At 42.7% G+C, this 25,485-nt stretch overlaps 2 protein-coding genes and 1 long non-coding RNA gene across 7 annotated transcripts in view; 2 read left to right on the top strand and 1 right to left on the bottom strand.

The window, feature by feature from the left end:
* Window positions 1-25,485, top strand: part of LOC131105216 (forkhead box protein O6-like) — a 159,240-nt gene that overhangs the window by 124,740 nt on the left and 9,015 nt on the right. The window lies entirely within an intron of this gene.
* On the bottom strand, window positions 6,750-16,977 carry LOC144898525 (uncharacterized). The gene is made up of 3 exons (XR_013627409.1): window positions 16,674-16,977; window positions 12,891-12,982; window positions 6,750-7,137 (listed from the first exon to the last, which is right to left on the bottom strand). It is a non-coding gene; the product is annotated as an uncharacterized LOC144898525 (long non-coding RNA).
* Window positions 16,316-25,364, top strand: LOC131105698 (polycomb protein SCMH1). Of its 5 annotated transcripts, none has more exons than XM_078790802.1 (16): window positions 16,316-16,484; window positions 17,304-17,377; window positions 17,487-17,564; window positions 17,631-17,701; window positions 19,177-19,411; window positions 19,508-19,596; window positions 19,850-20,093; window positions 21,181-21,422; window positions 21,504-21,689; window positions 21,799-21,925; window positions 22,135-22,335; window positions 22,415-22,585; window positions 22,695-22,817; window positions 24,086-24,175; window positions 24,257-24,390; window positions 24,605-25,364. In XM_078790802.1, exons 2-16 carry the CDS (start codon window positions 17,353-17,355, stop codon window positions 24,722-24,724), a joined length of 2,136 nt encoding a protein of 711 aa, XP_078646928.1. In that variant the 5' UTR covers window positions 16,316-16,484; window positions 17,304-17,352; the 3' UTR covers window positions 24,725-25,364. The 5 variants fall into 5 exon arrangements, with proteins under 5 accessions (XP_078646928.1, XP_078646929.1, XP_078646926.1 ...); XM_078790803.1 differs by having other exon boundaries at window positions 19,847-20,093; window positions 21,184-21,422; XM_078790800.1 differs by having other exon boundaries at window positions 19,847-20,093.

The raw sequence follows: 25,485 nt of genomic DNA, 5'->3' as shown, positions 1-25,485 counted from the left end.
ATATGTAAAAAACATATCCTTTACAGACAATTTTAAGACACCTTTCAAGAAGACGTACAGATGGCCAACAAAGGAAAAGTAAAAAATTGCCCTAATGAGCACAGAAATACAACTGCAGATGCTTCCATTCACAGCAGAAAGGGAATAATGTAAATCACATGCTTCGGGTCTGGTCACAGTCAGTAGATCTCATTCCTATTGAACAGCTCTTCACCATCATCATTAAAAACACCAACTGTAGGAGTGTATTTATGAAGAGAATGGTATCCGGTGGAGATTCAAATTATTGTAGAAACAAAGCCTCAAACAAAGAATTTCTTGTGGTGACACTGTACCCACCTATGAATTGAATCCATAAAGAAAGCAACTAAAGGTTCCCGTATTTGGAGGTTAAACTGCAATATTCATTCATTCATTCACTTTCTACCGCTAGAGCCTATCCCAGCTGTCTTTGGGCGAGAGGTGGGGTACACCCTGGACTGGTCACCAGCCAATCACAGGGCACATATAGACAAACAACCATTCACACTCACATTCATACCTATGGACAATTTGGAGTCGCCAATTAACCTAGCATGTTTTTGGAATGTGGTAGGAATGTGGAATTGAACCATGGTCTCCTATATGCGTGACTTAAATCTGTACATTATTTTAAGTCTCAAAGAAGTTGCTACATGTATTATTATTGAGCTATATGTGTACTGTGTATGTGTGTAAGTGATCCGTCAGACTCATTCGTTTTTTAATAACAACTCTTTTTTAACTTTCATTTTTTTCCGACTTACTTTTTCTGTGCCGTTCACAGACCCATAAAAAAATGTGGTCCACAAATGGCCCGCCTGGTTTACCAGACGTACACATTGACCACTTGAGACCATTGTCTGGTTCTTCCCAAACAAGACTGAAAACAATCCTGTACATATTTCCTTTGTTCACTGTCACTTCAAAAAGGATCACTTGGCTTGGAGACTAGTGTGTGGCTTCAAGTTCTGGACTTGGTTAGGACAAAGTGTAAAAACTGTATTTCTCCTCAAAAGGAATCATAAAATCTTCATCTTCTTCTGAATTTACAATCTGATAGTTGATATCATATGTAGAGAGTACCAGAATGTCGTCCATTTGATGAAACTGAGTCTAAATCAGTCCACATTGTGCTGATGCCATGTCAGTGAAGCGGCATCTAACATATTTAGTATTTGATCATGACCTTTCATTTGTCACATGAATTACATAAAACTGGTCTCTTACTGGGCTCTATATCACCACAGCTGGACCATCACTGTAAATTTGAACCAGGTTTATTCATTCATTCATTCATTTTCTACCACTTTTCCTCTAGACTATCCCAACTGTCTTCGGGCGACAGGCGGGGTACACCCTGGACTGGTCGCCAGCCAATCACAGGGCACATATAGACAAACAACCATTCACACTCACATTCATACCTATGGACAATTTGGAGTCACCAATTAACCTAGCATGTTTTTGGAATGTGGGAGGAAATCGAAGTACCCGAAGAAAACCCACGCATGTATGGGGAGATCATGCAAACTGGAATCAAACCCGGGTCTCCTAGCTGTGTAGCGTGCGTGCTAACCACTCGATCATCGTGCAGCCAAACCAGGTTTAATTTTTTTTAAATGTAGTTGATTGGCTTGTGTTGGCTTTTGCACGAATGCCATGTAAAATCCATTTTTTAATGAAAGTTGTAAAAAAGCGATTGTCCCCCATTAAAACATAACTGTGGTTTATCATACCTGAGTTCAACTTCTCTTGCCACACCCAAACCTGATTAATGTCACACAATCAATCTATCAAGAAATCACGTAAGTAGGACCTGAAGGACAAAATGAAGTAAACAAAAAAAAACTAGACATAATGCAGAGAGCTAAATAAACTCAGCAACAACAGTAGTGGTCGGCCAACCAAAATGACCCTAAAAGTGCAGCTTTCACCCATCCCTAGAGGTCACAAAAGACCCCACAACAACATCAAAAGAACCGCAGGCCTCACTTGTCTCTCATTAGTTCCGCTTTTGATCTCTTATCTCGGCCGTCAGATTTAGAAAAGGCTGATGCTAATATGTATCAAACTGCTGAATATTTGCCGATTATCAGTCGATCGTCATTACCGATATAGAATTTAGGAAGCAGGTCTTCCCTCAAACTGATAGTAAACACTTTTTGTGTAAAACAAGACAAACAATGGATGAGTGGTTAGCACGCAGGCCTCACAGCTAGGAGACCCGAGTTCAATTCCACCCTTGGCCATCTCTGTGTGGAGTTTGCATGTTCTCCCCGTGCATGCGTGGGTTTTCTCCGGGTACTCCACTTTCTCCACATTCCAAAAACATGCTAGGTTAATTGGCGACTCCAAATTGTCCATAGGTATGAATGTGAGTGTGAATGGTTGTTTGTCTATATGTGCCCTGTGATTGGATGGCGACCAGTCCAGGGTGTACCCCGCCTCTCGCCCGAAAACAGCTGGGATAGGCTCCAGCACCCCCACGACCTTGTGAGGATAAGCGGTAGAAAATTAACGAATGAATGAATATTGGACATGGGGCTGCACCGGGGGCAAGTGGTTAGCACGCAGGCCTCACAGCTAGAAGACCCGAGTTCAATTCCACCCTCGACCATCTCTGTGTGGAGTTTGCATGTTCTCTCTGTGCATGCTTGAATTCCCCCCCCCCCCCACATTCCAAAAACATGCTAGGTTAACTGGCGACTCCAAATTGTCCATAGGTATGAATGTGAGTGTGAATGGTTGTTTGTCTATATGTGCCCTGTGATTGGCTGGCGACAAGTCCAGGGTGTACTCCGCGTCTCGCCCGAAAACAGCTGAGATAGGCTCCAGCACCCCCGCAACCCTAGGAAATGAATGAATGCTATATAAGTTAGCGAAAAAGTGCTAAATTGTGACTCTTAGTGATTATTTCTTTTAGCAGTGCTGAAGGAAAGCGCCCAAAAAATACTATTGTGTAAAAGGTTTGAGAACCACTGTTGTCCGTGCTGACTGAATGCATCGCAGTGTTGATATCCATTTAGCATTACCAGCATTACCAGGACATGCTAAGGCTATCCTCACAAGCAACATCCCAGCAACCAAGGACCAAAAGGTCCTTTGGCTCTTCTTGTGCAAGCGTTGGTGTTGAGTGTTTGTGCCATGTGGTCCGCTTCCATGTTTGACATGGCGAGGAGGAAAAGTGTATAGCTCAACTCTGCTGGTCGGGCTTCCTGCGGGACACGGCTTCACCCCCCCACGTGGTGGGAAGCCAACGCTAACAGCATGACAGAAGAGCAGAGGTCAACTCCTATCCTCTGAGCCAGCTCCCAATTAAACAACCGTGATGTCCCCCATCAACAAGGTCATTGGGACTCAAATCATGGGGGGTTGGGGGGGGGGACAAGCGGACACATGTAGCGACGTCGGGTGAGTCAGAGGAAAAAGAGGAAGGGGAAAAAAATGAGGGAGAAAAAAGTGGGGGGGGATTGGAAAGACAGAAGGAAAAGGCAGTATTAATATTCACAGACTCCCAGTGCTTCCTAAATATTTTATTACTTCCAGCTGTTTGATGTTAAGGAGACTCACTAGAGAGACCACCACACACACACACACACACACACACAGACCTACACTAATAAAAATGGATAAATGCATCACAAAGCCAAATGCAAGTAAATACAAACTCTCACTAAGAACTCCCAGTCACACAAACGCAACACAAAGACTCACATTTAACTTCGTCAAAACGTTAACCACGTCAAACACACTCTCGCCGGCGCCTACATTTACACATGTGACAGCCGTAAGCCAATCACAAAGAAATAAAAAAAATCCCTTCTCTAAGACGCACACGTGTAAATAAAATGTTCCGCGTATCGATCGGGATCCGTCACACAGAATTGTTTATTCATTTATTTACACACTTGTTTGTTTATTTATTTATGTATTCATTATTCATCCGACTGACTTTCTTTTCATATACAGTTCCAAAGGGAATCTTCTGAAGATCATTAATTCAGAAGGGGGGGGGGGGATCCCTGAAGTTTCAACGTCTCCATCGGTCTGTCTCGCACCCTGTGTCCATCAAGGTTGACTCCTTCTCTTGTCGCTCCGCATTAGACTAAATTTCCGTCGCTGTCAAACACTCTGTGTCAGCCTGTCTTTCTCTGCATGGGTTTCCCCATCTCTTCCGTTCTTTTTCAACGTCTTCTTCTCCATGTCCTTGTTTCCTCTTCTTGCATTCACAGTAGCCACGTTTACATGAGTTTTTCTCTTTCCGAATGGAATCTTTCCGAATGACTTTTCCGAAAGCAATGGTATACATGGAAAGGAATATTCCAATCGTGTGTCTACATGCGGCGCTATAATCAACCAGAATAGTCAATGGGGCATGCCCAGTAAAAACGTAAACACCAACATCACGTGATACCGACTTCCTCCAGTTTTTCTTTCATTTGTTGGAATAACTCCGTATTGCCAGTTTTTCGTTCATTCTTGAAATTTAGTTTGAATCAAAAACAAACTTTCCGCAGCAGTCCAGTGCCGATTACTCGCCTCCATTTTTTTTAATTGAAAAACGTCTTGAGTTGCGTGTTACGTCATTCCTATCTATCCTGGTCACTCCCAATGAGAACCTTAATATCCCCATTGTGCAATACGTGAGTGAGTTGTGGATACCGGGATCGATTAGCAGCATAAAACCCTGATTGGAATTTGGAAAATAAAATTCTGTTCGGATAGCGTCTTCGAGATTTTTTTTATCATGAGATTCACGCATCATGAGAAATTTATCATAGCATTTACCATGAGAAAATCATGAGAAAATTCACGCATGCACAGAGAGAACATGCAAACTCCACACAGAGATGGTCGAGGATGGAATTGAACTGGGGTCTCCTAGCTGTGAGGCCTGCAGGCAGGGGACAGGGCATATATAGACAAACAACCATTCACACTCACATTCATACCTATGGACAATTTGGAGTCGCCAATTAACCTAGCATGTTTTTGGAATGTGGGAGGAAACCGGAGTACCCGGAGAAAACCCACGCATGCACGGGGAGAACATGCAAACTCCACACAGAGATGGCCGAGGGTGGAATTGAACACTTGTCTCCTCGCTGTGAGGTCTGTGCGCTAACCATTCGACCGAATTATGTTTTTTTTTTATTTTGTATTTGCAAGTACTAGTAAAAAATCTATAAAGCTGTTTACATAGAACCTAAGCAGTTTTGTCTTGCATTAAATAATTAAAACAACGCAATAAATCATAAAGAATGTACATACCGAACCGAGATTATGACGTTCTGTTATACTCCTGGTATGTTCTGCATTGGTAGAATTAGTAGCATAAATTAATGAACAACATAATGTGTGAACCAAGTCATTTCTCAGTAATGGACATAATCAATTACAGTAATAAGGCACAGTGCGGTGATGGGGTGATGTTTTATTGTGTTGCAGCAAGTTTGAGCCAGGTCCAACTTTTCCCATCCGCCCCCCCTCCCCCCCAACCCATGATTTTTTTTTTTTTTTAATGAAGCGATATTTTTAGTGTTGTTGCCGCGGTCTCGTGGAAATTAATATGCAGTCTGAACATGGCGGAGTGTTAGTGTGTGGATGCGGGTCTAAAGTTGCGCTCTTATTATTTCTCTCCATGTCTCTGGCTGTCTATCTCTGCGCCTCTGATCCATCTACCCCCTGTGTTCCCCAGCTTGTTAATCAGCAGATTGTTAATGAAGGCCTTAGTTCAAAGACACACACACACATACACACAGAGAGAGAGAGAGGTGGCACAGAGCGCGAAGATAGGGAGGAGTTCTGGACCAACTGTCTGTTTGTCAAAACATGTCCAGCCGTCTGTCTCTGGGCCTGTCTTCTCCTCTGATGTGAGTCCCACAATGAGCTCCCCGCAAGGACCACAACATAGCATTTGCTCTTTGGGTTTCGCTTTCATGTTCCATTAAATGTGAGTGAGCAGACAGAGAGACAGCCATAATGGATGAGAAGGAGATTAATTACATGTTTCTATAACGGAGATGAATTAGTATTATTTAAACATTGACAATACGAGCTAGCTGCTTGTTGAACATTTTCTTTGCTGCTGTTTGGACTTTAATGGGTGAATTGGTGTCTCTGCATGGTGGCCTTGAGAGTCCTCGCATTGTTTTTTTTTTGTTTTTTTTTTTCCTTTGCAAGTGTACATCAGCCCCGCTGGCATAGAAAATTGTTGTTTTGGTGCCCATCTTTTCATGTTTATTCCTACCCATATTAAGCTTCTGCAAGATTGAAATAATCTTCCTGACATTTATCACTACCTTTTTTTTCCCCTTTTCGTCTTGTAGTGTACACAGACAAACCGCATCTCCTGTGAGACAGCATCACACAGAAACCCCCTGAAAGTGGAAATGGTCAATTTAGAAGCACTCATGAGTCAAACCCTTCCCCTCCCACTCAGCTTTATAGTGGATTCCTCAACAAAAAGGAAAAGATGTCACACATCTGCCCTTAAAAAATGCCAAGGCTGTTTCCTTGGCCCCACTTTGAGGTGGGTGACAGGAAACGCAGATGGGAAGAGGGCGGAGGTTGGACGGGGAGGCAGAGTGTGCGTTCCCCTACCAAAAAAAAAAAAAAAACACCACATCCCAGCACCGCAGGCTGACTTCACCTTTTTTTTTTTTAACAGCACCATAGTCCCTCCCCCACCCCCCCCCAAAAAATGTATCAGCCAGAGCGTGAGCGGACGCCAAATGGCAGTGAGAGTCTCTTGATGAATCCAAGCACCAGATTTCCTTTTGAAGGAGGAGGCTGTCTGTTAGAATCATCGGAGTGACGGGAGGCTCCATAAATGTTCAAAGAGAGGCAGTGACTAAAAATAAACATAATAAACGCAGAAATAACATTTGGGCTGTGACACACATACTGTAACACGCGTGTGCATGTCTGCTTTTGGATTCCTGAGTGAGATCGGCGGGATGAATGAGAGCAGGATGATTTGCGAAGGCCTTTGCAGTTGCTCAAATGAAACCATGTGGGAAGCCCAAACGACTGTTTGAAGTGTAGCGGTTTGGTCAACTCGTCGTGTAGACAGACAGTGGTCGTGGCGGGGTGACCTGAATGCATCCTTTAACACTGCAATACAGACAGCAGACACTGATCATCACTCCTGTTCATGCATTCATTCATTTTCTACCGCTTATCCTCACTAAGGTCACGGGCATGCTGGAGCCTATCCCAGCTGTCTTTGCGCAAGAGGCCGGGTACACCCTGGACTGGTCGCCAGCCAATCACAGGGCACATATAGACAAACAATCATTGAACTCACTCACATTCATGTTTTTCAAAAGGTGAGTAGTTTACTTTATTTTAGTTTAATTTAAACAAACATCTATATGTGCTCTGTGATTGGCTGGCGACCAGTCCAGGGTGTACCCTGCCTCTCGCCCGAAAACAGCTGGGATAGGCTCTAGCACCCCCCGCGACCCTTGTGAGGAAAAGCGGTAGAAAATGAATGAATGAATGAATTTAGACAAACAACCATTCACACTCACATTCATACTTATGGACAATTTGGAGTCGCCAATTAACCTAGCATGTTTTTGGAATGTGGGAGGAAACCGGAGTACCCGGAGAAAACCCACCCATGCACACTCCACATAAAGAGGGTCGAGGGTGGAATTGAACCCTGGTCTCCTAGCTGTGAGGTCTGCGTGCTAACCACTCGAACACAGTGCAGCCTAGTTTAGACATACTTAGACTAAATAATCAATTCAAGACAAAAATAAGACTTATGTTTGTGTGTTAGGGTTAGGGTTCTCTAGGGGAGCTGAGTGGCGAGTGAACAGGAAATGACGTGGAGGCTCAGAGTTAATGGACAATTTGGAGTCGCCAATTAACCTAGCATGTTTTTGGAATGTGGGAGGAAACCGGAGTACCCGGAGAAAACCCACGCATGCACGGGGAGAACATGCAAACTTCACACAGAGATGCCCGAGGGTGGAATCGAACTCCGGTCTCCTATTTGTGTCACCTGCGCGCTCACCACTCGATAACCGTGCAAAAATCCACTCCGGTTATCCTTCCAGATTTCCATCCATCAAGGTTTGCTGTCAGTCTGAAAACAATCTATGAAATTTTAGGGATTACTCAATGTCAAGGCAAACACTCAAATGATTTTAATTCCTCTATATATGCAAAAGTGACACTTTAATGATGTTTGAAAATGTGTCCCGAGAGCCTTTTATGAGCATCAAACATGAGAAAAGTCTATCATTTGCTTTACTTTTGAGAGAAGAGGCACTTAAATTGTGAGTTTTCCATTTTTTTAAGAAATAGGCTTCGCTACACATGTTAAAAATAAAGCATGGAGCTCTGACAACATCTCTCAGCCAACTACAAACACTCATTAGCATTAGAGCTTCAGACACACTGTGCAGCTCATTCTCAGTCGGCTTACTTTTTCTTATATATTTTAAAAAAAACATTTTTTTTACATTATTTTGCTTGAGTTGTTGGGGGTGGAAAACAATGGTCAGTCACAACCTGCAGAGAATATTGATCATGTTAGAAAACCTTATTGTTTTTCAATGTAGTAATGTTAAAGTGGACCTGCACTTTTTGCCGGATTTTGCCCATCATTTAAAACATTTATGTGAAACATGAGCCCCTATTTCTTTTTCTTGTCTGTGCATTACAAAGTCAGAAAATGAGTTAATATGAGCTAGCTAACAATGCACATATTTGCAACACACATATTTCGACTACAAAGCCCTTAAAAAAAGTATGTGTATCAATGCGAACTGAGAAAATACGTCTCGGTAGTGTTTTAAATCATCAAAATACGTCAAGATACTGCAATTATTAAACGTTATCATCAGTGTACGTGTTAATGCATGATCACAGCATGTATATCAAACCATGTAACGTTGTTGGAGTTTTTTTAGAGGGATTCATAGTCAAAATAGGTGTATCCCAATGATGTGCATTGTTTGTTAGCTCATATTAACTCCTGTTCTTGTGTTCCAATGCACAGAAAAGGTAAAGACATATGTGCTCAATGATGGGCTAAATATATATATTTTTTTTATTTTTTTTACATTATTTTGCTTGAGTTGTTGGGGGTGGAAAACAATGGTCAGTCACAACCTGCAGTGAATATTGATTGGCTGTCATTATGTTTGGGCTTGTTTAGCATAAGCATAAATCATGTTAGAAAACCTTATTGTATTTATTTTTTTTATGTAAAATTAAAGGGGACCTGCACTTTTTGCTGAATTTTGCTCATTATTTACAACATTAATGTGAAACATGAGCACCTATTTTCTTTTTCTGTGCATTATAAAGTCAGAAAATGAGTTAATATGAGCTAGCTAACAATGCACATATTTGCGACAACCCTATTTCGACTACAAAGCCCTTAAAAAAAAGTATGTGTGTGTATCAATGCGAACTGAATAAATACGTCTCTAGTGTTTTAAATCATCAAAATACATCAAGATACTGCAACTATTACATGTTATCATCAGTGTACGTGTTAATGCATGATCACAGCATGTATATCAAACCATGTAATGTTGTTAGAGTTTTTTTAGAGGGCTTCATAGTCAAAATAGATGTATCCCAATGATGTGCATTGTTTGTTAGCTCATATTAACTCCTGTTCTTGTGTTCGAATGCACAGAAAATACATATGTGTTCATGTTTCACATAAAGATTGTGAATGATGGGCTAAATTCCCCAAAAAAGTGCAGTTCCCGGACCTTCACTGTGAAAAAAATACATCTAAATAATAAATCTATTTTATTTGGAGACCCCTGCTCTAGACTATTAAGAAAATCATAAACAGGTTTCTATGCCAAAACTATGAAAATATTAATTTTTTATACTGTAAAAATGGAATCCAACTTGGTAGAAATTGACTTATCACTACCGGGATGAATGTATTTGTGATGTGTCATTCACCTTTAAAGTGATATCATTCAGAAGGTTGATAAGGACACGCGTCGCTGTCCCAAATTTCCAAGCAGAACTTTTTCCGACCAAAAAAAAAAGCCTCCTTCACTATTGACACTGTTACAAGTCTGTTTCCAAGCCTGAGGCTCCATTCCATCCATGTCCATGTACTTTTTTGAGGGAGGGAGGGGGGGGGTAGATTTTGAGAAATCTTCCCAAGTAATAAAAAGATGTCTGGTTGAAACTCTCAGAAGACGGAGATGAGGGAAAAAGCAAACACAGGGTGAATTTGCGTGCATGTGTGCATGTTTGTACCTTTGTGTGCATGTGTGTGTGTGTGTTTGTGTGTGTGTGTGTGTTATGGGTGTTTGTGTATCCTTTCTCCAGCAGGACCCCAGATCAAAACCGCAACCCACTCTCCCTCCCCATGACTCTCTTTTTCTCCCTCTCTCCCTCACTCTTTCTCCACCCCCTCTCTCATTAAAAACTGCAGGCCCTGGCTTCTAATTAAATCCCACTTGAAAAGTCTTAAAGTCAGCCTCAGATTGATTCAATTTGCATTTCTGAACAGAGAACATCGCCTAAAAGGATTAATAAATTGGACGGGGGGAAAGAAAAAAAAAAAAAAAGAAAAAAAAACCGCCTTCTTTCTGCACCACGCCGTCAGAGCTTGTGAGACAACATCCAAAGAGAAATATCCCCCCTCCGACAAACGTCTATCCAACATATGCTCTCTCTCTCTCTCTCTCTCTCTCTCTCTCTCTTGCATGTCCCTCCCAGGATGCCAGCAGAGATGGGAAGTGTGTATCAGGCCTCGTATTTGTGTGTGTCCTCGTCTGTGCAACACGCTCACGGTCCTCTGAGGCACAGTTGGGAGGGAACACACGCAATCTGACTCTCGTGGCGTGCACATGCTCGTGCACAAATAGTGTGTACTAATGACGACGTGTACATGTGGATATTTGTGTACGTGTGAATGAATTGACGGCGGCGGGAAGTGTGTATGTGTGTGTGTGTGTGGGGTGATTTTGTTGGAGCATGCCAGAGTGCTGAAAGTGACAAGGAGGCGCAGTGGGGGAAAAGATCCTCGCCGTCCTGCCTGTGTGAGCAGAAACAGGCCAGGCGAAGATGGAACCCGGCCATTGGCGAGAGGACACCTACAGCAACATGTTTGCAAATCCAAAAAAAAAAAAAAAACACATTGCCAGACTCAATTAGTGCGATAACATGAAAAAGACCAAGTAAGACATTCAGAACAGACCCAAACTGTAAAACTCCTGCCAAAAAGGGGGCACATTCATGCACCAACCATTTTTAATACAGCAATGGTCATGAGGGGTGCTTGAGCCTATCCCAGCATACATACAGTATGTATACAGTAAGTATACAGTAGTCCCTCGCCACTTAGCAGCTCGAATTTCACGGCATTACTCTAATCACAGTCTAATCACAATGTGTTGTGGTTAAATGCAACCTATAATTAGTCTAAAATGTCCTTTTTTTTGCCTAAATGAAGCATTTTCTAAGATAAAATGGCTTTATCTCGGCTGCACCGAGGTCGAGTGGTTAGCACGCAGACCTCACAGCTAGGAGACCAGGGTTCAGTTGCACCCTCGGCCATCTCTGTGTGGAGTTTGCATGTTCTCCCCGTTTCCTCCCACATTCCAAAAACATGCTAGGTTAATTGGCCACTCCAAATTGTCCATAGGTATGAATGTGAGTGTGAATGGTTGTTTGTCTATATGTGCCCTGTGATTGGCTGGCGACCAGTCCAGGGTATACCCTGCCTCTCGCTCGAAGACAGCTGGGATAGGCTACAGCACCCCCCGCAACCCTAGTGAGGATAAGCGGTAGAAAATGAATGAATGAATGAATGAATGTCTAAACTAGGCTGCATGGTGATCTAGTGGTTAGCACACAGGCCTCACAGCTAAGAGACACAAGTTCAATTCCAACCTCGGCCATCTCTGTGTGGAGTTTGCATGTTCTTCCCGTGCATGCGTGGGTTTTCTCCGGTACTCCGGTTTCCTCCCACATTCCAAAAACATGCTAGGTTAATTGGCAACTCCAAATTGTCCATAGGTATGAATGTGAGTGTGAATGGTTGTTTGTCTATATGTGCCCTGTGATTGGCTGGCGACCAGTCCAAGGTGTACCCCGCCTCTCACCCAAAAATGAATGAATGTTGTAGTAAAAGTTCAAAAATGTGGAAAAGTGGGTTTTTAGACCCCAACTCTACAATGAAATCAATGACCTATGACCTCAAAAGGCTCCCAAAAATGTGAGTCAAAATGGTGCAAAATGGTCCCCTCTGAAAAGTGTGCTTTAAGGTCTCCAATGGGGGGGTCTGGGGGGTTTCCAAGGTGCTTTTTTATGTCTGACCAGGACACCCAATGAGATTTTCTACGATTTTATACAACCCTTTGACCCCCATGTGAGTGTGAATGGTTGTTTGTCTATATGTGCCCTGTGATTGGCTGGCGACCAGTCCAGGGTGTACCCCACCTCACAGCACCCCCCGCGACCCTTGCTAGGATAAGCATTAGAAAATGAGTGAATGAATGTCTGTACTATATTGGGTAATACGAATGTATAGTTTATTATTGTGGTGTTATTATGTTAAATATGTCTAATAATGTTAAAAAACATACTTAGAAATGAAGGTGGTATTCTGATATTTTTAGTTGCATGCAGTCCCGTTTCTCTTCCAAAACATTTTATTGGCACAACTGATAGAAGGCGCCACAAGACCTCAGCGCGGGTGCAGCATGCACTCCATGAGTCTTGTTGCTTACATTTGGAAGTGCACACGCATCTCTAATTACTATGAAAAAACAGATGTTGTGTTACAATTTGCATATGTTGAGAAATGTTGTGTTACAAAACATTCCCTCAGCAACCACCTTGCTTGAGGTACACTTTGGGCTTGATACCTTAGATCCTTTGCAGAGAGAGTCGACGGCTTCAGGGTCCCGCTGACGAAGTGATGGAGGCCCGCCGAGGATGTCAACATGTAAACATATGGCTGCGAAAGAGTGAGAGCACAAACAACTTTTAGCCAAAAAAAATTTGGGAAGGACGGCTCGTCCAAGCGAATTCACACTCGGGTCGCCAACAATGCGCCCGCAGAGTGCGAAGTAAAAACAGAAGGACACACACACAAACAAACATAGACTACATCCTTTGCTGTTTTCTCCTGATAATTTAGTAGGAAACGGTACTAAATAATACAAATTATAATACAAATAAAAATGGTCATTAAATTGCTCGTCATTATGCAGCACGGTGGTCGAGTGGTTAGCATGTTGGCTACATAGTCAGGAGATCGGGAAGACCTGGGTTCAAATCGGCGCTTGGGCATCCCTGTGTGGAGTTTGCATGTTCTCCAGTGCGTGTTTTTTCTCCGGGTACTCCGCTTTCTTCCCACATTCCAAAAACATGCTAGGTTAATTGGCGACTCTAAATTTCCCATAGTGTGAGTGGTTGTTTGTCGATATGTGCCTGGCGATTGGCTGGTGACCCGAAGTCAGCTGGGATAGGCTCCTAATGAGGATAAGCGGCATCAAAAAGGGATGGAGGGATGCTGCAAAACTTTCAACCAATACAACAAAGCACCATAAAAAAACTTAACCACAGGATTAAGGGCTTGGGGCACAGAGTGGATTGCCCTTAAAAGTGGTACAGTTTGGTATTCAATCTAAATTTTGAGTTTGCTTACATTTTTCTTGCATTTTTTTGTGTTTTGATTGATTTGTTATTGTGACATTTAGTATAATAGCAGTATAATGATTTAATACCATCAATAAATATGAAAGTACTGTTTACAGCACTTTTTTAGTTTTATTAAGCAATTCTAAAATGTAAAACTTTGCCTGTTTGTTTAATGAAGCTATTGAATCAGGTTTCAGCATATCTATGAAAGGTCACAAAGGAATAGTATCATCTGCAAATATTTTTCTCTATCTCCAAATGAGTAGTGTTGTTTTATTTTAGTTTTATTAAACAATTCTAAAATGTAAAACTTTGCCTGTTTGTTTAATGAAGTTGTTGAATAAAATTTCAGCTTATCTATGAAAGGTCACAAAAGAATATTATCATCTACAAATATCTTTCTGTATCTCCAAAAGAGTAGTGTTGTTTTATTTTAGTTTTATTAAACAATGCTAAAATGTAAAACATTGCCTGATTGTTAAATGAAGCTGTTGAATCAGATTTCAGCATATCTATGAAAGGTCACAAAGGAATAGTATCATCTGCAAATATCTTTCTGTGTCTCCAAAAGTGTAGTATTGTTTTATTTTAGTTTTATTAAACAATGCTAAAATGTAAAACTTTGCCTGTTCGTTTAATGAAGTTGTTGAATCAGATTTCAGCTTATCTATGAAAGGTCAAAAAAGAATAGTATCGTCTGCAAATATCTTTCTGTGTCTCCAAAAGAGTAGTGTTGTTTTATTTTAGTTTTATTAAAATGTAAAACTTTGCCTGTTTGTTTAATGAAGCTGTTGAATCAGATTTCAGCATATCTATTAAATGTTCCAAAGAAATAGTATCATCTGCAAATGTTGTTTTAAAAATTGTTTTATTTTAGTTTTATTAAACAATGATTACATTTTGATGTACAAGTTACTTAGAAACATTGCCTTTATAGCTTATGGGATGGAAACAGTTTGACCCCACAGCAGATTAATTCATTTTACACTGCTTCCTATATGGTAGAATTACTTTAGCTTTTAAGTTATAATACATGCGACTGATAACAGCAATAGGTATTGTCCATGCGGTTAATTGACGCAAACAAACCTGATGGAATAGACGGTGCCAGACTCTAGTATGCTTTATGGCTTATTAATAAAGACCACATGAGCGAGCAGACAATATAACACTTCTGGAGGGGGGGGGGGGACTTGACAACAAGCCATTCTCTGAAGACAAAATCGCCTTCAAAGAAAGTAGAAGGACACCATAAATATTACATAATGAGAGAAGACGGTCATTATTAGAATTTAACGAGTGATTTAAAATGACGGAACAATGTGGCGTGATGGATCATCATGTGCATCCCAAGAGGGAAAGCGAGACACATGATGATGAGGATGAGGAGGATGAAAATGAGAATGAGCATTGACTGAAACAACACTGACCCCTAGTGATGGAAGTTAGAATGCCAAATGTGAGCACACTCTTCTCAGCATGAACTTCAAGTGAAGTAGAGTACCATCTATCAGAGTTGTGTGAGTGCAGTCACAAGAACATTACACTTTAAGAACCCACAGTGTGCATGTCCACTAGGGTTGTGTGTATGTGTGTGTGTGTGTGTGTGTGCACCAATAATGGTCTCCCCAGTGGACCGGGGCTTCATTTGATGCTATGAAGGCTGACAGGCGTGAAACAGGTCCAATCAGGCGCGTGGGCACTGCCAATTAACCCTTTTCACCGTGTGAAACCAAACATAATTGCCTAGGGTGAAGGAGGTGGGGGGGCCACTAGGCCACTGCGCGTGGGCTGAAACGGACATTCGTGCCACTGCCAGGTGACCATTACACATACACATGAGTGAAGCACTGGGGGTGTTCTCTTCAAATCACATAGCTATACTTGCCACTCAGGCTTTAATTGGCATGCCCCCCCCCCCTCTCGACTTTATTTCTAATTGCACACCTACACCCCTGACTGAGTATATGTGCTCATATTGCGTCGTGCCTTCAATTGGCTTGCCATAATTTGATACATACTATTATTATTCATTCATTTTCTACCGCTTTTTCCTCACGAGGGTCGCTGGAGCCTATCCCAGCTGTCTTCGGGCGAGAGTCGGGGTACACCCTGGACTGGTCGCCAGTCAATCACAGGGCACATATAGACAAACAACCATTCACACTCACATTCATACCTATGGACAATTTGGAGTCGCCAATTAACCTAGCATGTTTTTGGAATGTGGGAGGAAACCGGAGTACCCGGAGAAAACCCACGTATGCACGGGGAGAACATGCAAACTCCACACAGAGATGGCCGAGGGTGGAATTGAACCCTGGTCTCCTAGCTGTGAGGTCTGCGCGCTAACCACTAGATCGCCGTGCCGCCATACTATTATTAATCTCCAAGAAAAATGTGCAATGAAATTTGCAAAAAAAAATGCATTTTATGACAATAGGACTGTTTTCTATACAAATTGTGAATAAAACATCAGTATAGTGGTATAAATAAATAGGTTAAATAACCTCTAAAGTACAACAATACCGATTTAAGAATGAATTTGTCCCTCTCAAATTGGCACACCTCCTTGAAAGTACCGAATCTTGGCCACTAGGTGCCGTAGTTTCTCCTCTTTCTAGCCGTCTTTCATCCATACCTCCAGTTCTTCCCCATCACTAAGTGGAAGGAAAAAAAATGGCGGCCAAGGGCTAACTCCTTAGTGATGAACACACACGTTAGCAAGCGAGCCAATGTCGATAATAAAACTCCTCTGAGACACGGTGTTCTTTTTAGAGGCGGCATACCACAACCAACGCGCTGGCCTCGGGAAGGTAAGTGTGCTAGTATGTTTATGTTTTGTAATTTGTTAAAAAAGTAGGTCAGCGCCTAGCATGCTAAGATTGCTAGCATCATTGACTGTACATTGTGTCACAGGCTAGCTTAGCCTAGTTAACGGTTTTCTATCAATAGTATATCAGGCGTCGTTTGCTTATACCTTACTGCCTGTTTTTTTTACATACGTCGTGGCTGTTAGCCTAAGTAGCTCCCATGTTGGCGGTGCTGTCATCGCTGGCAAGGTTCCGGTCTGAGTGGGGTGGGCTAGGAGGAAAAGGGGGTGTCCTATCCAATGTGTGAGCTTTTTGTACTTTGAATGAAGCGCCGAGCATTTGCGTGGGTGATCCACTCACATATTCTGTTATTCTCTTTTTTGAATGCCATTCCCCTACGTTTCTTTATATTATATGGAACAATAAAACAAGTGGTGGGTTGTTTTAATTTGAACGCCCGGTTTGGCGGAAGAAAAAGGCGCACTTCTTATCCTCCGGTGGGGATAAACAACACTGCACGACGGTTATGAAGTGCGAACGTAAGTGTGTTCAATATTCCAGCATGTTAGCATGAGGCAACAGGGACGCCATTGTTGTTTGTTTCCTGTAATATGCTAATCCTTCCAACCCCTGACACGTCATTAGGTATATCCAAACCTCATACCAATACCTAATACTGTATCAAATTACACTGGCTTATTTGGCTACCATAACAAAATTCCACCGTAACATAATAATATTTCCAAACTGGTGACATACTGAGCAAGCTTTGCTGCTCTGTGGAGCCTTGTGCAGTCATGTTTTTTTCCTGTTTTTGTGAAGGGTAAACATCACTGTCCTATCTTGATATCTTGGTCCACACCGTTGGAGCATGAGGAAGCCTATGCCACAGAAAGGTAAAAACATATTATTATTACTTTGTTTCAAATATTACGAAGCTACATTGATACTTAATGACAGGGAAGTACCCTGAAAATGAACCCTTTTCTTGTCTGCTCCCTCTAGCTATAGAGTGGAAAGACGCAAGAAGGATCAAGCATGCCCGCAGTGGACGTCCCGTCCGGGGACCCTCCCTGTATCAAGGTGCATTAGCAAACAGCAGACAAAAATCAAAGTAATAAACAGGTTTCTAACGCCACTTTCGCACAGGACATTTCAGTTGGGAGAAGTACCTTAAAGAGACTGGTGCCAGTGCTGCACCTTCATCATGCTTCCGACAGGTAACCTTGACCCATGTGCACCCTGCATGAATAGGAGTTAGGGTTGGGCAATGTTTTTTTATACACCGGTATGTTGTTATAGATTCTTCCAATGCTAAAAAAAAATTACTTAGACTGGTATAAATGCGAAATGTAAACAGGTAATGACTGGGCGCTGCGGCGGACTTTATTGGTACATAAGATGAATCAAATGCTATCATCCTAAGAAGTAACGTTTGTGTGGGCCGGTATTTACTCGGCATGGCACAAAATCACTATAAACACTAAACTGCCTCCTCCCGAACTAAATGGCTTAAAATAGCGATAAACACAGGTGAAAGTTGGCTGAACGTTGGAGAGTGACTGGAAGCTAGCGTGGTTAGCTTAGTTGCATGCTTATATGCTAGTAATAATAATAGTAATAATAATAAATTTATAAGGCACTTTACATGAAATGAATGATCTCAAAGTGCAACAGTTACAATAAAAAAATAAAATAAAGTAAAAGTTAACAGCAAGTGTCACAATAACACAATAAGAACATCTAAAACAAGCGTGGTTGCGTGCGTGACACAGGCTGGATGAGTATGTCTTCACCATTTTAATGTTTAATTTATTCTTGTACCCAACTCGTAGTACACATTCTCCAAACACAGAGGACACACGACCGACCTTCAAAATAAAAGTGCTGTTTACCATCTAACTATAAACAAGAGTCATAAAAATATCTACATATGCAGCTGGAATTGCATGGGTGACTACATCTTCCTTGGCTGACATCCCATTAGAAAAGTTAGCCAGTTGTGTAGTGTGTTTAATTATATGGGTTAAGGTTTGTAGACTCCGCTGAATTTTATATAGTTGTATATCGTCATATGGCTTTTCTTTAAAGAAGTCAGTGTACAGCTTGCATAGAAGTGTAGACTTATTATCCACTGAAAATGAGTCAACACAATGCCATTATTGTGTCCAAAGTGTGAGCACCATTGTTATCTAACCTTAATATCCTTAAATCCTTTTGGGCATGGAATTCACCAGAGCTGCCTGCACAGGTGGAACTGATGGAAGTTAGATACTTTGCGCCTTTTTTTTTTCCCACTTGAGGATGCCCCACAGGTGCTTCAGTTCTGGAGGAGACATACTTGGACACGACATCTCTTTCAGCTTCCTCAGCAAGGCACTTGGAGGTGTGTTTGGGCTACTTATCATGTTAGAAAACAGTTTCCCAAGGGAAGGAATCAGGCTTTACAAAGTAACAGTACATGTTGGACATTCTTGTTTCCCCTGAATCAGTCACAACCCCCCTCCCCCATGCCAGACAATCATGACTGTGACCATGCATGACTGTCGGCAAGGCACAGTTATCTTGCTATACACTTGCGTTGCCAGTTCTTTAGACAGTAATTGCTGTGTATTGACTCATTTTCAGTGGGTACTAAATATCTGTGCACGTATACCAGCCTCCCACTAATTTGCGTCATTCGACAATATGACAGAGCCTCACGCCCCCACTCAATGAGTTCAAAGCCGGCATGAAGCTCGAGGCGCAAGATCCACGGAACACCACGTCCACTTGCATCGCCACCGTTGTGGGCCTGACGGGGTCACGGCTTCGCCTGCGCCTGGACGGCTCGGATAACAAGAATGACTTCTGGCGCCTGGTGGACTCGTCGGAGATCCAACCCATCGGCAACTGCGAGAAGAGCGGGGGCATGCTGCAGCCACCGCTTGGTAAGCACACGCAAAAATAGGCATTGATGTCTTCAGGTCAGTTTTTTTTTTTTGAAAATTAATTATTTCTGAGTATTGTTGTATTGTCTCCTCCAGGTTTTCGTCTAAATGCATCATCCTGGCCTATGTTTCTATTGAAAACACTAAATGGAGCTGAGATGGCGCCTCCTCGCATTTTTCATAAGGTAAGGTTTCACAAGCATAAATACATGCCTGGTACTCTCTGTAGTTGAGTAAAGAAACTCACTTTGCAGTATTTGTTCTACAGTTCTACACCCACATGTTTATACCCCCTTCCTACCATCTCCTAGCAGGAGCCTCCTTAAATAAATACATGCCTGGTACTCTCTGTAGTTGAGTAAAGAAACTCACTTTGCAGTATTTGATAACAGTCCCACACCCACATGTTTACACCCCCTTCCTACCATCCCCTAGCAGGAGCCTCCTGCACCGGAGCAGAACTCCTTCCAAGTGGGCATGAAGCTAGAGGCAGTGGACCGTAAAAACCCTCACTTCATCTGCCCGGCAACAGTGGGTGCGCTGCGTGGAGTGGAGGTGCTGGTCACCTTTGATGGCTGGCGAGGTGCGTTCGACTACTACTGCCGTTACGACTCCAGGGACATCTTCCCGGTCGGCTGGTGCACGCTCACCGGGGACAACCTGCAGCCACCTGGAACCAAAGGTTAGGAGTTCAACACGTGTTGTGAGATATTTGCATGTCTTAATGGTTTGGAAGACAGCCTGACAGTGATGCGGGATGGGGGGGGGGGGTACACTGGTGTAACTTCAACCTTCATAAATGAGCTGCAAGGACTTAGTCAAGACAAGTTAGGCTCTTGACATGGTTGTCAGATGGTGGGAGGAGAGAGGAGAAGGGAGGAGCGGCGTTGAGCTTGTAAGATTTATTTAATCTGCAGCAGATGAATAGCCGAGCTGTGACTTTTGACTTTTATTTCAGCAGGACAGCAAAGGTAAGCTGAGCAAAAGGACAGAATGCTGGAATATCTTGGAAGGATCGGAGTGTGTGAACTTTCTGAACTCTTTCAAGTGCAGGAAATGCAAAACAACACAAGAACTTGCTTTCTTGCTGGAAATCAATGACCATGTAACCTAAATATATGAACAAGAATTAACCCGTGCTAATCGATTAACTGTGGTGTTTTTCCTGGCTTCACGGTTACTCCCCTATGAAAAGTTGTTGTAGCTTGCAGCGTTGCATTGATCGGCATTCTTTTTGTGAAAGCGTATTTAATTTATAATCCCCACAGGCTGTATACTGTATACTTTGTATGCTTGTGCTTCCTGCTGTGGTAGGTGTTGGAGTGATTTACCGTACTGTCAGGGTGACCTCTGTTGGCTTCTGTGTGAGGTGTTGGACTTTTAAGGCCTCAAGGGTTTGTTGCTTCGTCATAGCTTTCAGGCATTTGGATGGTAGATAGAATGTTAATAAACTCTCACGTTCTCTCGGGATTTGATATTTTGTTCCTTTTTGCAGTCGACACATTTCATGGTAAGGCATTCGGTAATAAGAAAGTGGCTTAAAAGATAGTTAATGCTTTGAAAGCTTAACTAGTTGTGTCTGGAACAATCCTTTGTACTCTAATGCAATCTCAGAATCTGTTGCTACTCTCCTCGACTACTATTGACTGCACTCAATTTCTCAAGAGTCTCCGTTTTTGCCTCTTGAATTGTTTCCCTACCGTGTGATCAAATTGTGTTACACTCGACCCAGTTTACTAGCACTATCTCAAAAACTTTCCTCTTCACAGCAGTGCTGCCAAAGAGTATTGGCCCGCTAACAGACGGGGCGGTGGAAAACCAAGCCATGCACACGCCTTCTATCGTCGACAAACCTCCCAGTCAAAGGGGACGCAAACCCGGGCGCAGGAAAACCAAAGGGCCTTGGAATCAGAAGACTTCTGCTGTGTTAGGACCACCGAGCATCCAGACAACCAAAAGCCTGGAGCCTATTAAGATCCCCAAGAAACGAGGACCCAAGCCAGGACGTAAGGTAGGGCCGGACAACCTTAGAAGTAGAGTGCATAGTTACAATAACACCCATATTACCTTGTCTCGGTTTTCCTTTTTACAGTTGAGTTGGGTAAAGAGAGCAGCCTGGCTGCAAGATGCCATGGCAGGACCCGGGCGGCCAACCGCAGGCCCGGGACGACCCCGTGGCAGATTGCCAGCCAATTGGACCCAGAGGATATCCATACAGCAGGCCCAGGCCTCACCTGTCAAGATCCCCAAAAAAAGAGGGCCCAAGCCTGGCAGCAAGGTAACAGTCACACACACACCAAACTTTAACTTTGTAGTTGCTGTTCTCCCTGTGACACATAAAGAATGGTACAAATGTTACAATGTTTTTTTGTTTTGTTTTTGTCCAGAGAAAACCTCGCCTGGTACCTAATGCAGTTCCCACGTCTCCCACCAGCAGCACCCCTGAGCCTGACACTAGCACTGTACCCCTCGACAACGCCACCATCCCCAACTCTGCACTACAGGCCCCCACAGGTACCATGAATAATATGACCAGCATGGCGTGTGAGTGAATAACATGTCCGTTAATTAAATGCAGAAATCTGTGCACTTATTGATGCGCCACATCAATGGACAATTTGTCCAGTAATTAAGGAATGGATGTAACCTGGCTAACTTTTCTAATGAGAAGTGAGGTTGCCTACAGCCACAAACTCACCACCCTGTGGTTTTGCCCCCTTTAGTTTGTGTTTACTTAAACAAATACGGCAAAGTGGGACCCCATCTGGACCAGTGGCGCATTCAGAAGCTGCCGGACCACTTCGGTCCAGGTCGTGCATCCTCTGTGCTTCAGCAATGCGTCCAGGCTTGCGTGGACTCCGCCCACGACCAGGCCACCGTTTTCTCCTGCCTCAAGCCTGGCCAGGGGGGTGAGGTCATTTCAGGTAACGTGCTTTCTGAATGGAACAATGAAATGTACTTGGGAATGTTTCCTGTTGAAATGAAATTGTGCATGGCGTCCAGCCTTCTTTAACCAGCAGCAGCACACGCTGACGCTGCCCACAGTCAGCAGCGTCACCTACGTCCTCCGCTTCCTGGAGAAGCTCTGCCACAACCTCCATTGTGACGCCCTGTTTGGCAGTCAGCCTGTGGCCAAGGGAAGCTTGCACTATGACGGACGCACCTATGCTGCAGGCGAGTCACTTTGTTCTTTCAATGTAAAGGAACCATATTGCAGTTATTGTCAATTAGAAATGTAACAAGGGAAAAGGTTGGCTACAATGTTTACTCTGTCTGCTTTTAGACAGGAGAAGTTTGGCAGATAACCTGACGACTGGTCCTGGGCGAGGCACCAAGAGGTTCCTGCAGAACTCGTACAACAGCCCACTACCATCAAAACTGGCCAAGAGCTCCCGTCCTTCAACTGGTAATTACCTTTATTATAACAAATAATACTGCCATCCATCTAAACCCTCGATGTCACCCTCGATGAACACATTTACATACATAACACCTGAGTATGACCTTATTTGGTATTGGTTTTATTTCATTTGAACATGCATCAGATTACAATTGAATGCATCACATAATCAGTTCACAGTTCCACAGTTCTCTAATATGTTAAAAAAAAAACATATTTAAAAGGTCAATATCAGGGTTTCAAACCCGGATCTTCCAGATCTCCTGACTGTGAGGCCAACACCCTAACCACTCTCCACCGTGTGGCCCATAAGAAATCCTACTTTGCATAAATTCACGTATCATGGTTGGGTATGGAACCAGTTAACTGTGATAAAGGAGGGATTACTGTACTCTGTAACTAGTCCAGTGTAATAGATGCCATATATCACATACAATTAAGGAGTGGGACACTACGTGAGTTACAGTGTTAAAATTACAGTCACATTTTAACAGCAACATCTTGCTATGTTAGCCTATTGACTGAAGTAAAGAATGATCAAACCTGTGTATCAAACGTCTGTAGCTGAGTGACGGATTCTTTTGAAGAGGTTATTCTTTCATGACATCATGAAAAGCCATCACGTCAAAAGTGACTGTTGAAGCACGTCTTCTCTGGAAGAAGTAAAGGAGATGATAGATTATTCATCCATTAGTAGGATCTAGGTACACATTACTATAGAACATCATTAAAAAAGTCACTTTTGTATAAAATGGGGAACTTATAAAGGAGAAGTATTGATTTAAAGATGCCCTATACTCACTGCAGTTGAGTGTGCTATTTTTCACGTGAGAGACCTACATGGATAGTCGGCAGTAACGAATGTAAATGATCTTTGTGTTTCTTTGCATTAGTTTATTTCATGGGCTGCACGGCGATCATGTGGTTAGCGCGCAGACCTCACAGCTAGGAGACCCGGGCTCAATTCCACCCTCGGACATCTCTGTGTGGAGTTTGCATGTTCTCCCCGTGCATGCGTGGGTTTACTCCGGTTTCCTCCCACATTCCAAAAACATGCTAGGTTAATTGGCGACTCCAAATTGTCCATAGGTATGAATGTGAGTGTGAATGGTTGTTTGTCCATATGTGCCCTGTGATTGACTGAAGACGAGTCCAGGGTGTACCCCACCTCTCGCCCAAAGACAGCTGGGATAGGCTCCAGCACTCCCCGCGACCCTCGTGAGGATAAGCGGTAGAAAATTAATTTTATCAGTGAGTTTTCTTGTATCTGTCAGGGGAGTTTGTGGAGAGCAGCATGGTGGCAGCAGAGCACTTAAAGAGCCCCATGGTGCAAAAGTCGGGGGTGCGTCACGCCAACTCATCAGGTACACATACACACATACACACACACATACACACCACATACGTGAACAATGAGCAAAGGGATGATTTTGGTGTTCTCTCAGAGTCGGGCAGCTTTCGGGAGAGCCCCAGGCCCAGCGGTCAGGACCCCAACCTTTGGAGCGTAGAGGAAGTCATGCAGTACATTCGGGACATCGACCCTGTGCTGGCGCCGCACGCCGACCTATTCAGGAAACACGTATGCATACTTTAATAATAATTATGTAGTGATTGCAATGGTCCATGTAGTCATAATTGTATTTTTGGGTGGGACAGGAAGTGTAAATGCCTCGTGACATAGTCATGCAGGCTTTGTTTTGCACTTTTGTTTACAGCGTACTGTAACATCCTTAATGTTTACACATACGTTACGTTTGGCAAAATTCAACAACGCGATCCATCCTGTGCCGCAGGAGATCGACGGCAAAGCGCTGCTGTTGCTGCGCAGCGACGTGATGATGAAGTACATGGGCTTGAAGCTGGGCCCCGCCCTCAAGCTCACCTTTCACATCGACAAGCTCAAACGAGCGTGATGGGTCAGAACCAGACCCAATGAGCAGTATTGACTCATGTAAACGCCTACGCCACATCGACACACAGCCGCCGCCATCTTCTCCGGAATCACATCCACCTCATGTAATGAGGACGCTTTTATTCAGTAGCACAATCTAGCCTAAGGCAGCATGCATTGTTTTGTTTTGTTTTTTACATATAATATTTCTACTGGCCTGTTTTTTACTGTTACATTTTATCTCACTGTTTTCTACTTGAAATTCACTTTTTTTTAAAAAACCTAAATGATAAAATCACTACATTCATCCCAATGAATGGGAACGCTTCAATATATGAATGTCTCTTTTTGAGGCACACACAACTACGATATGAATTATGGTGAGAATAATCACATTTTTATGACTAAATAGTCATTAAAAATACTCATTTTTAAAGAATACCGCCATGAGAAACTTTTTCTTGATATGGATGTCTTTTACAATGTCTTCACTTTTGTTATTTCTACTTTTTTAAATCGTTTTGATACCATGTTTTTTTTTTTTTACAGTTCCTACCTAAAGAGAACTATCATGTGTAACACTGTTTAATAAATACAGTATACAATGGTGGAACTTTTAATTGATGTTTTTATGTGATTGTTTACACACAGCTTTAGATATATTAAATAATGTTATACAATATTATGTGATATGGTTTTGTGTGTGGTTGTAATAGCAAATGAGTGAAAATATATATTTTTTAAATCCAATATTTAAAAAGTACAATTTTAACATTGGTGCAC

This window comes from Doryrhamphus excisus, linkage group LG5, assembly GCF_037039965.1.
Source record: "Doryrhamphus excisus strain RoL-2023G ecotype Guam linkage group LG5, RoL_Dexc_Guam_v1.1, whole genome shotgun sequence".
Lineage (NCBI taxonomy): Eukaryota > Metazoa > Chordata > Actinopteri > Syngnathiformes > Syngnathidae > Doryrhamphus > Doryrhamphus excisus.
The sequence above is the reverse complement of the archived record's forward strand: the minus strand, read 5'-3'. Positions and strand labels throughout refer to the sequence as shown.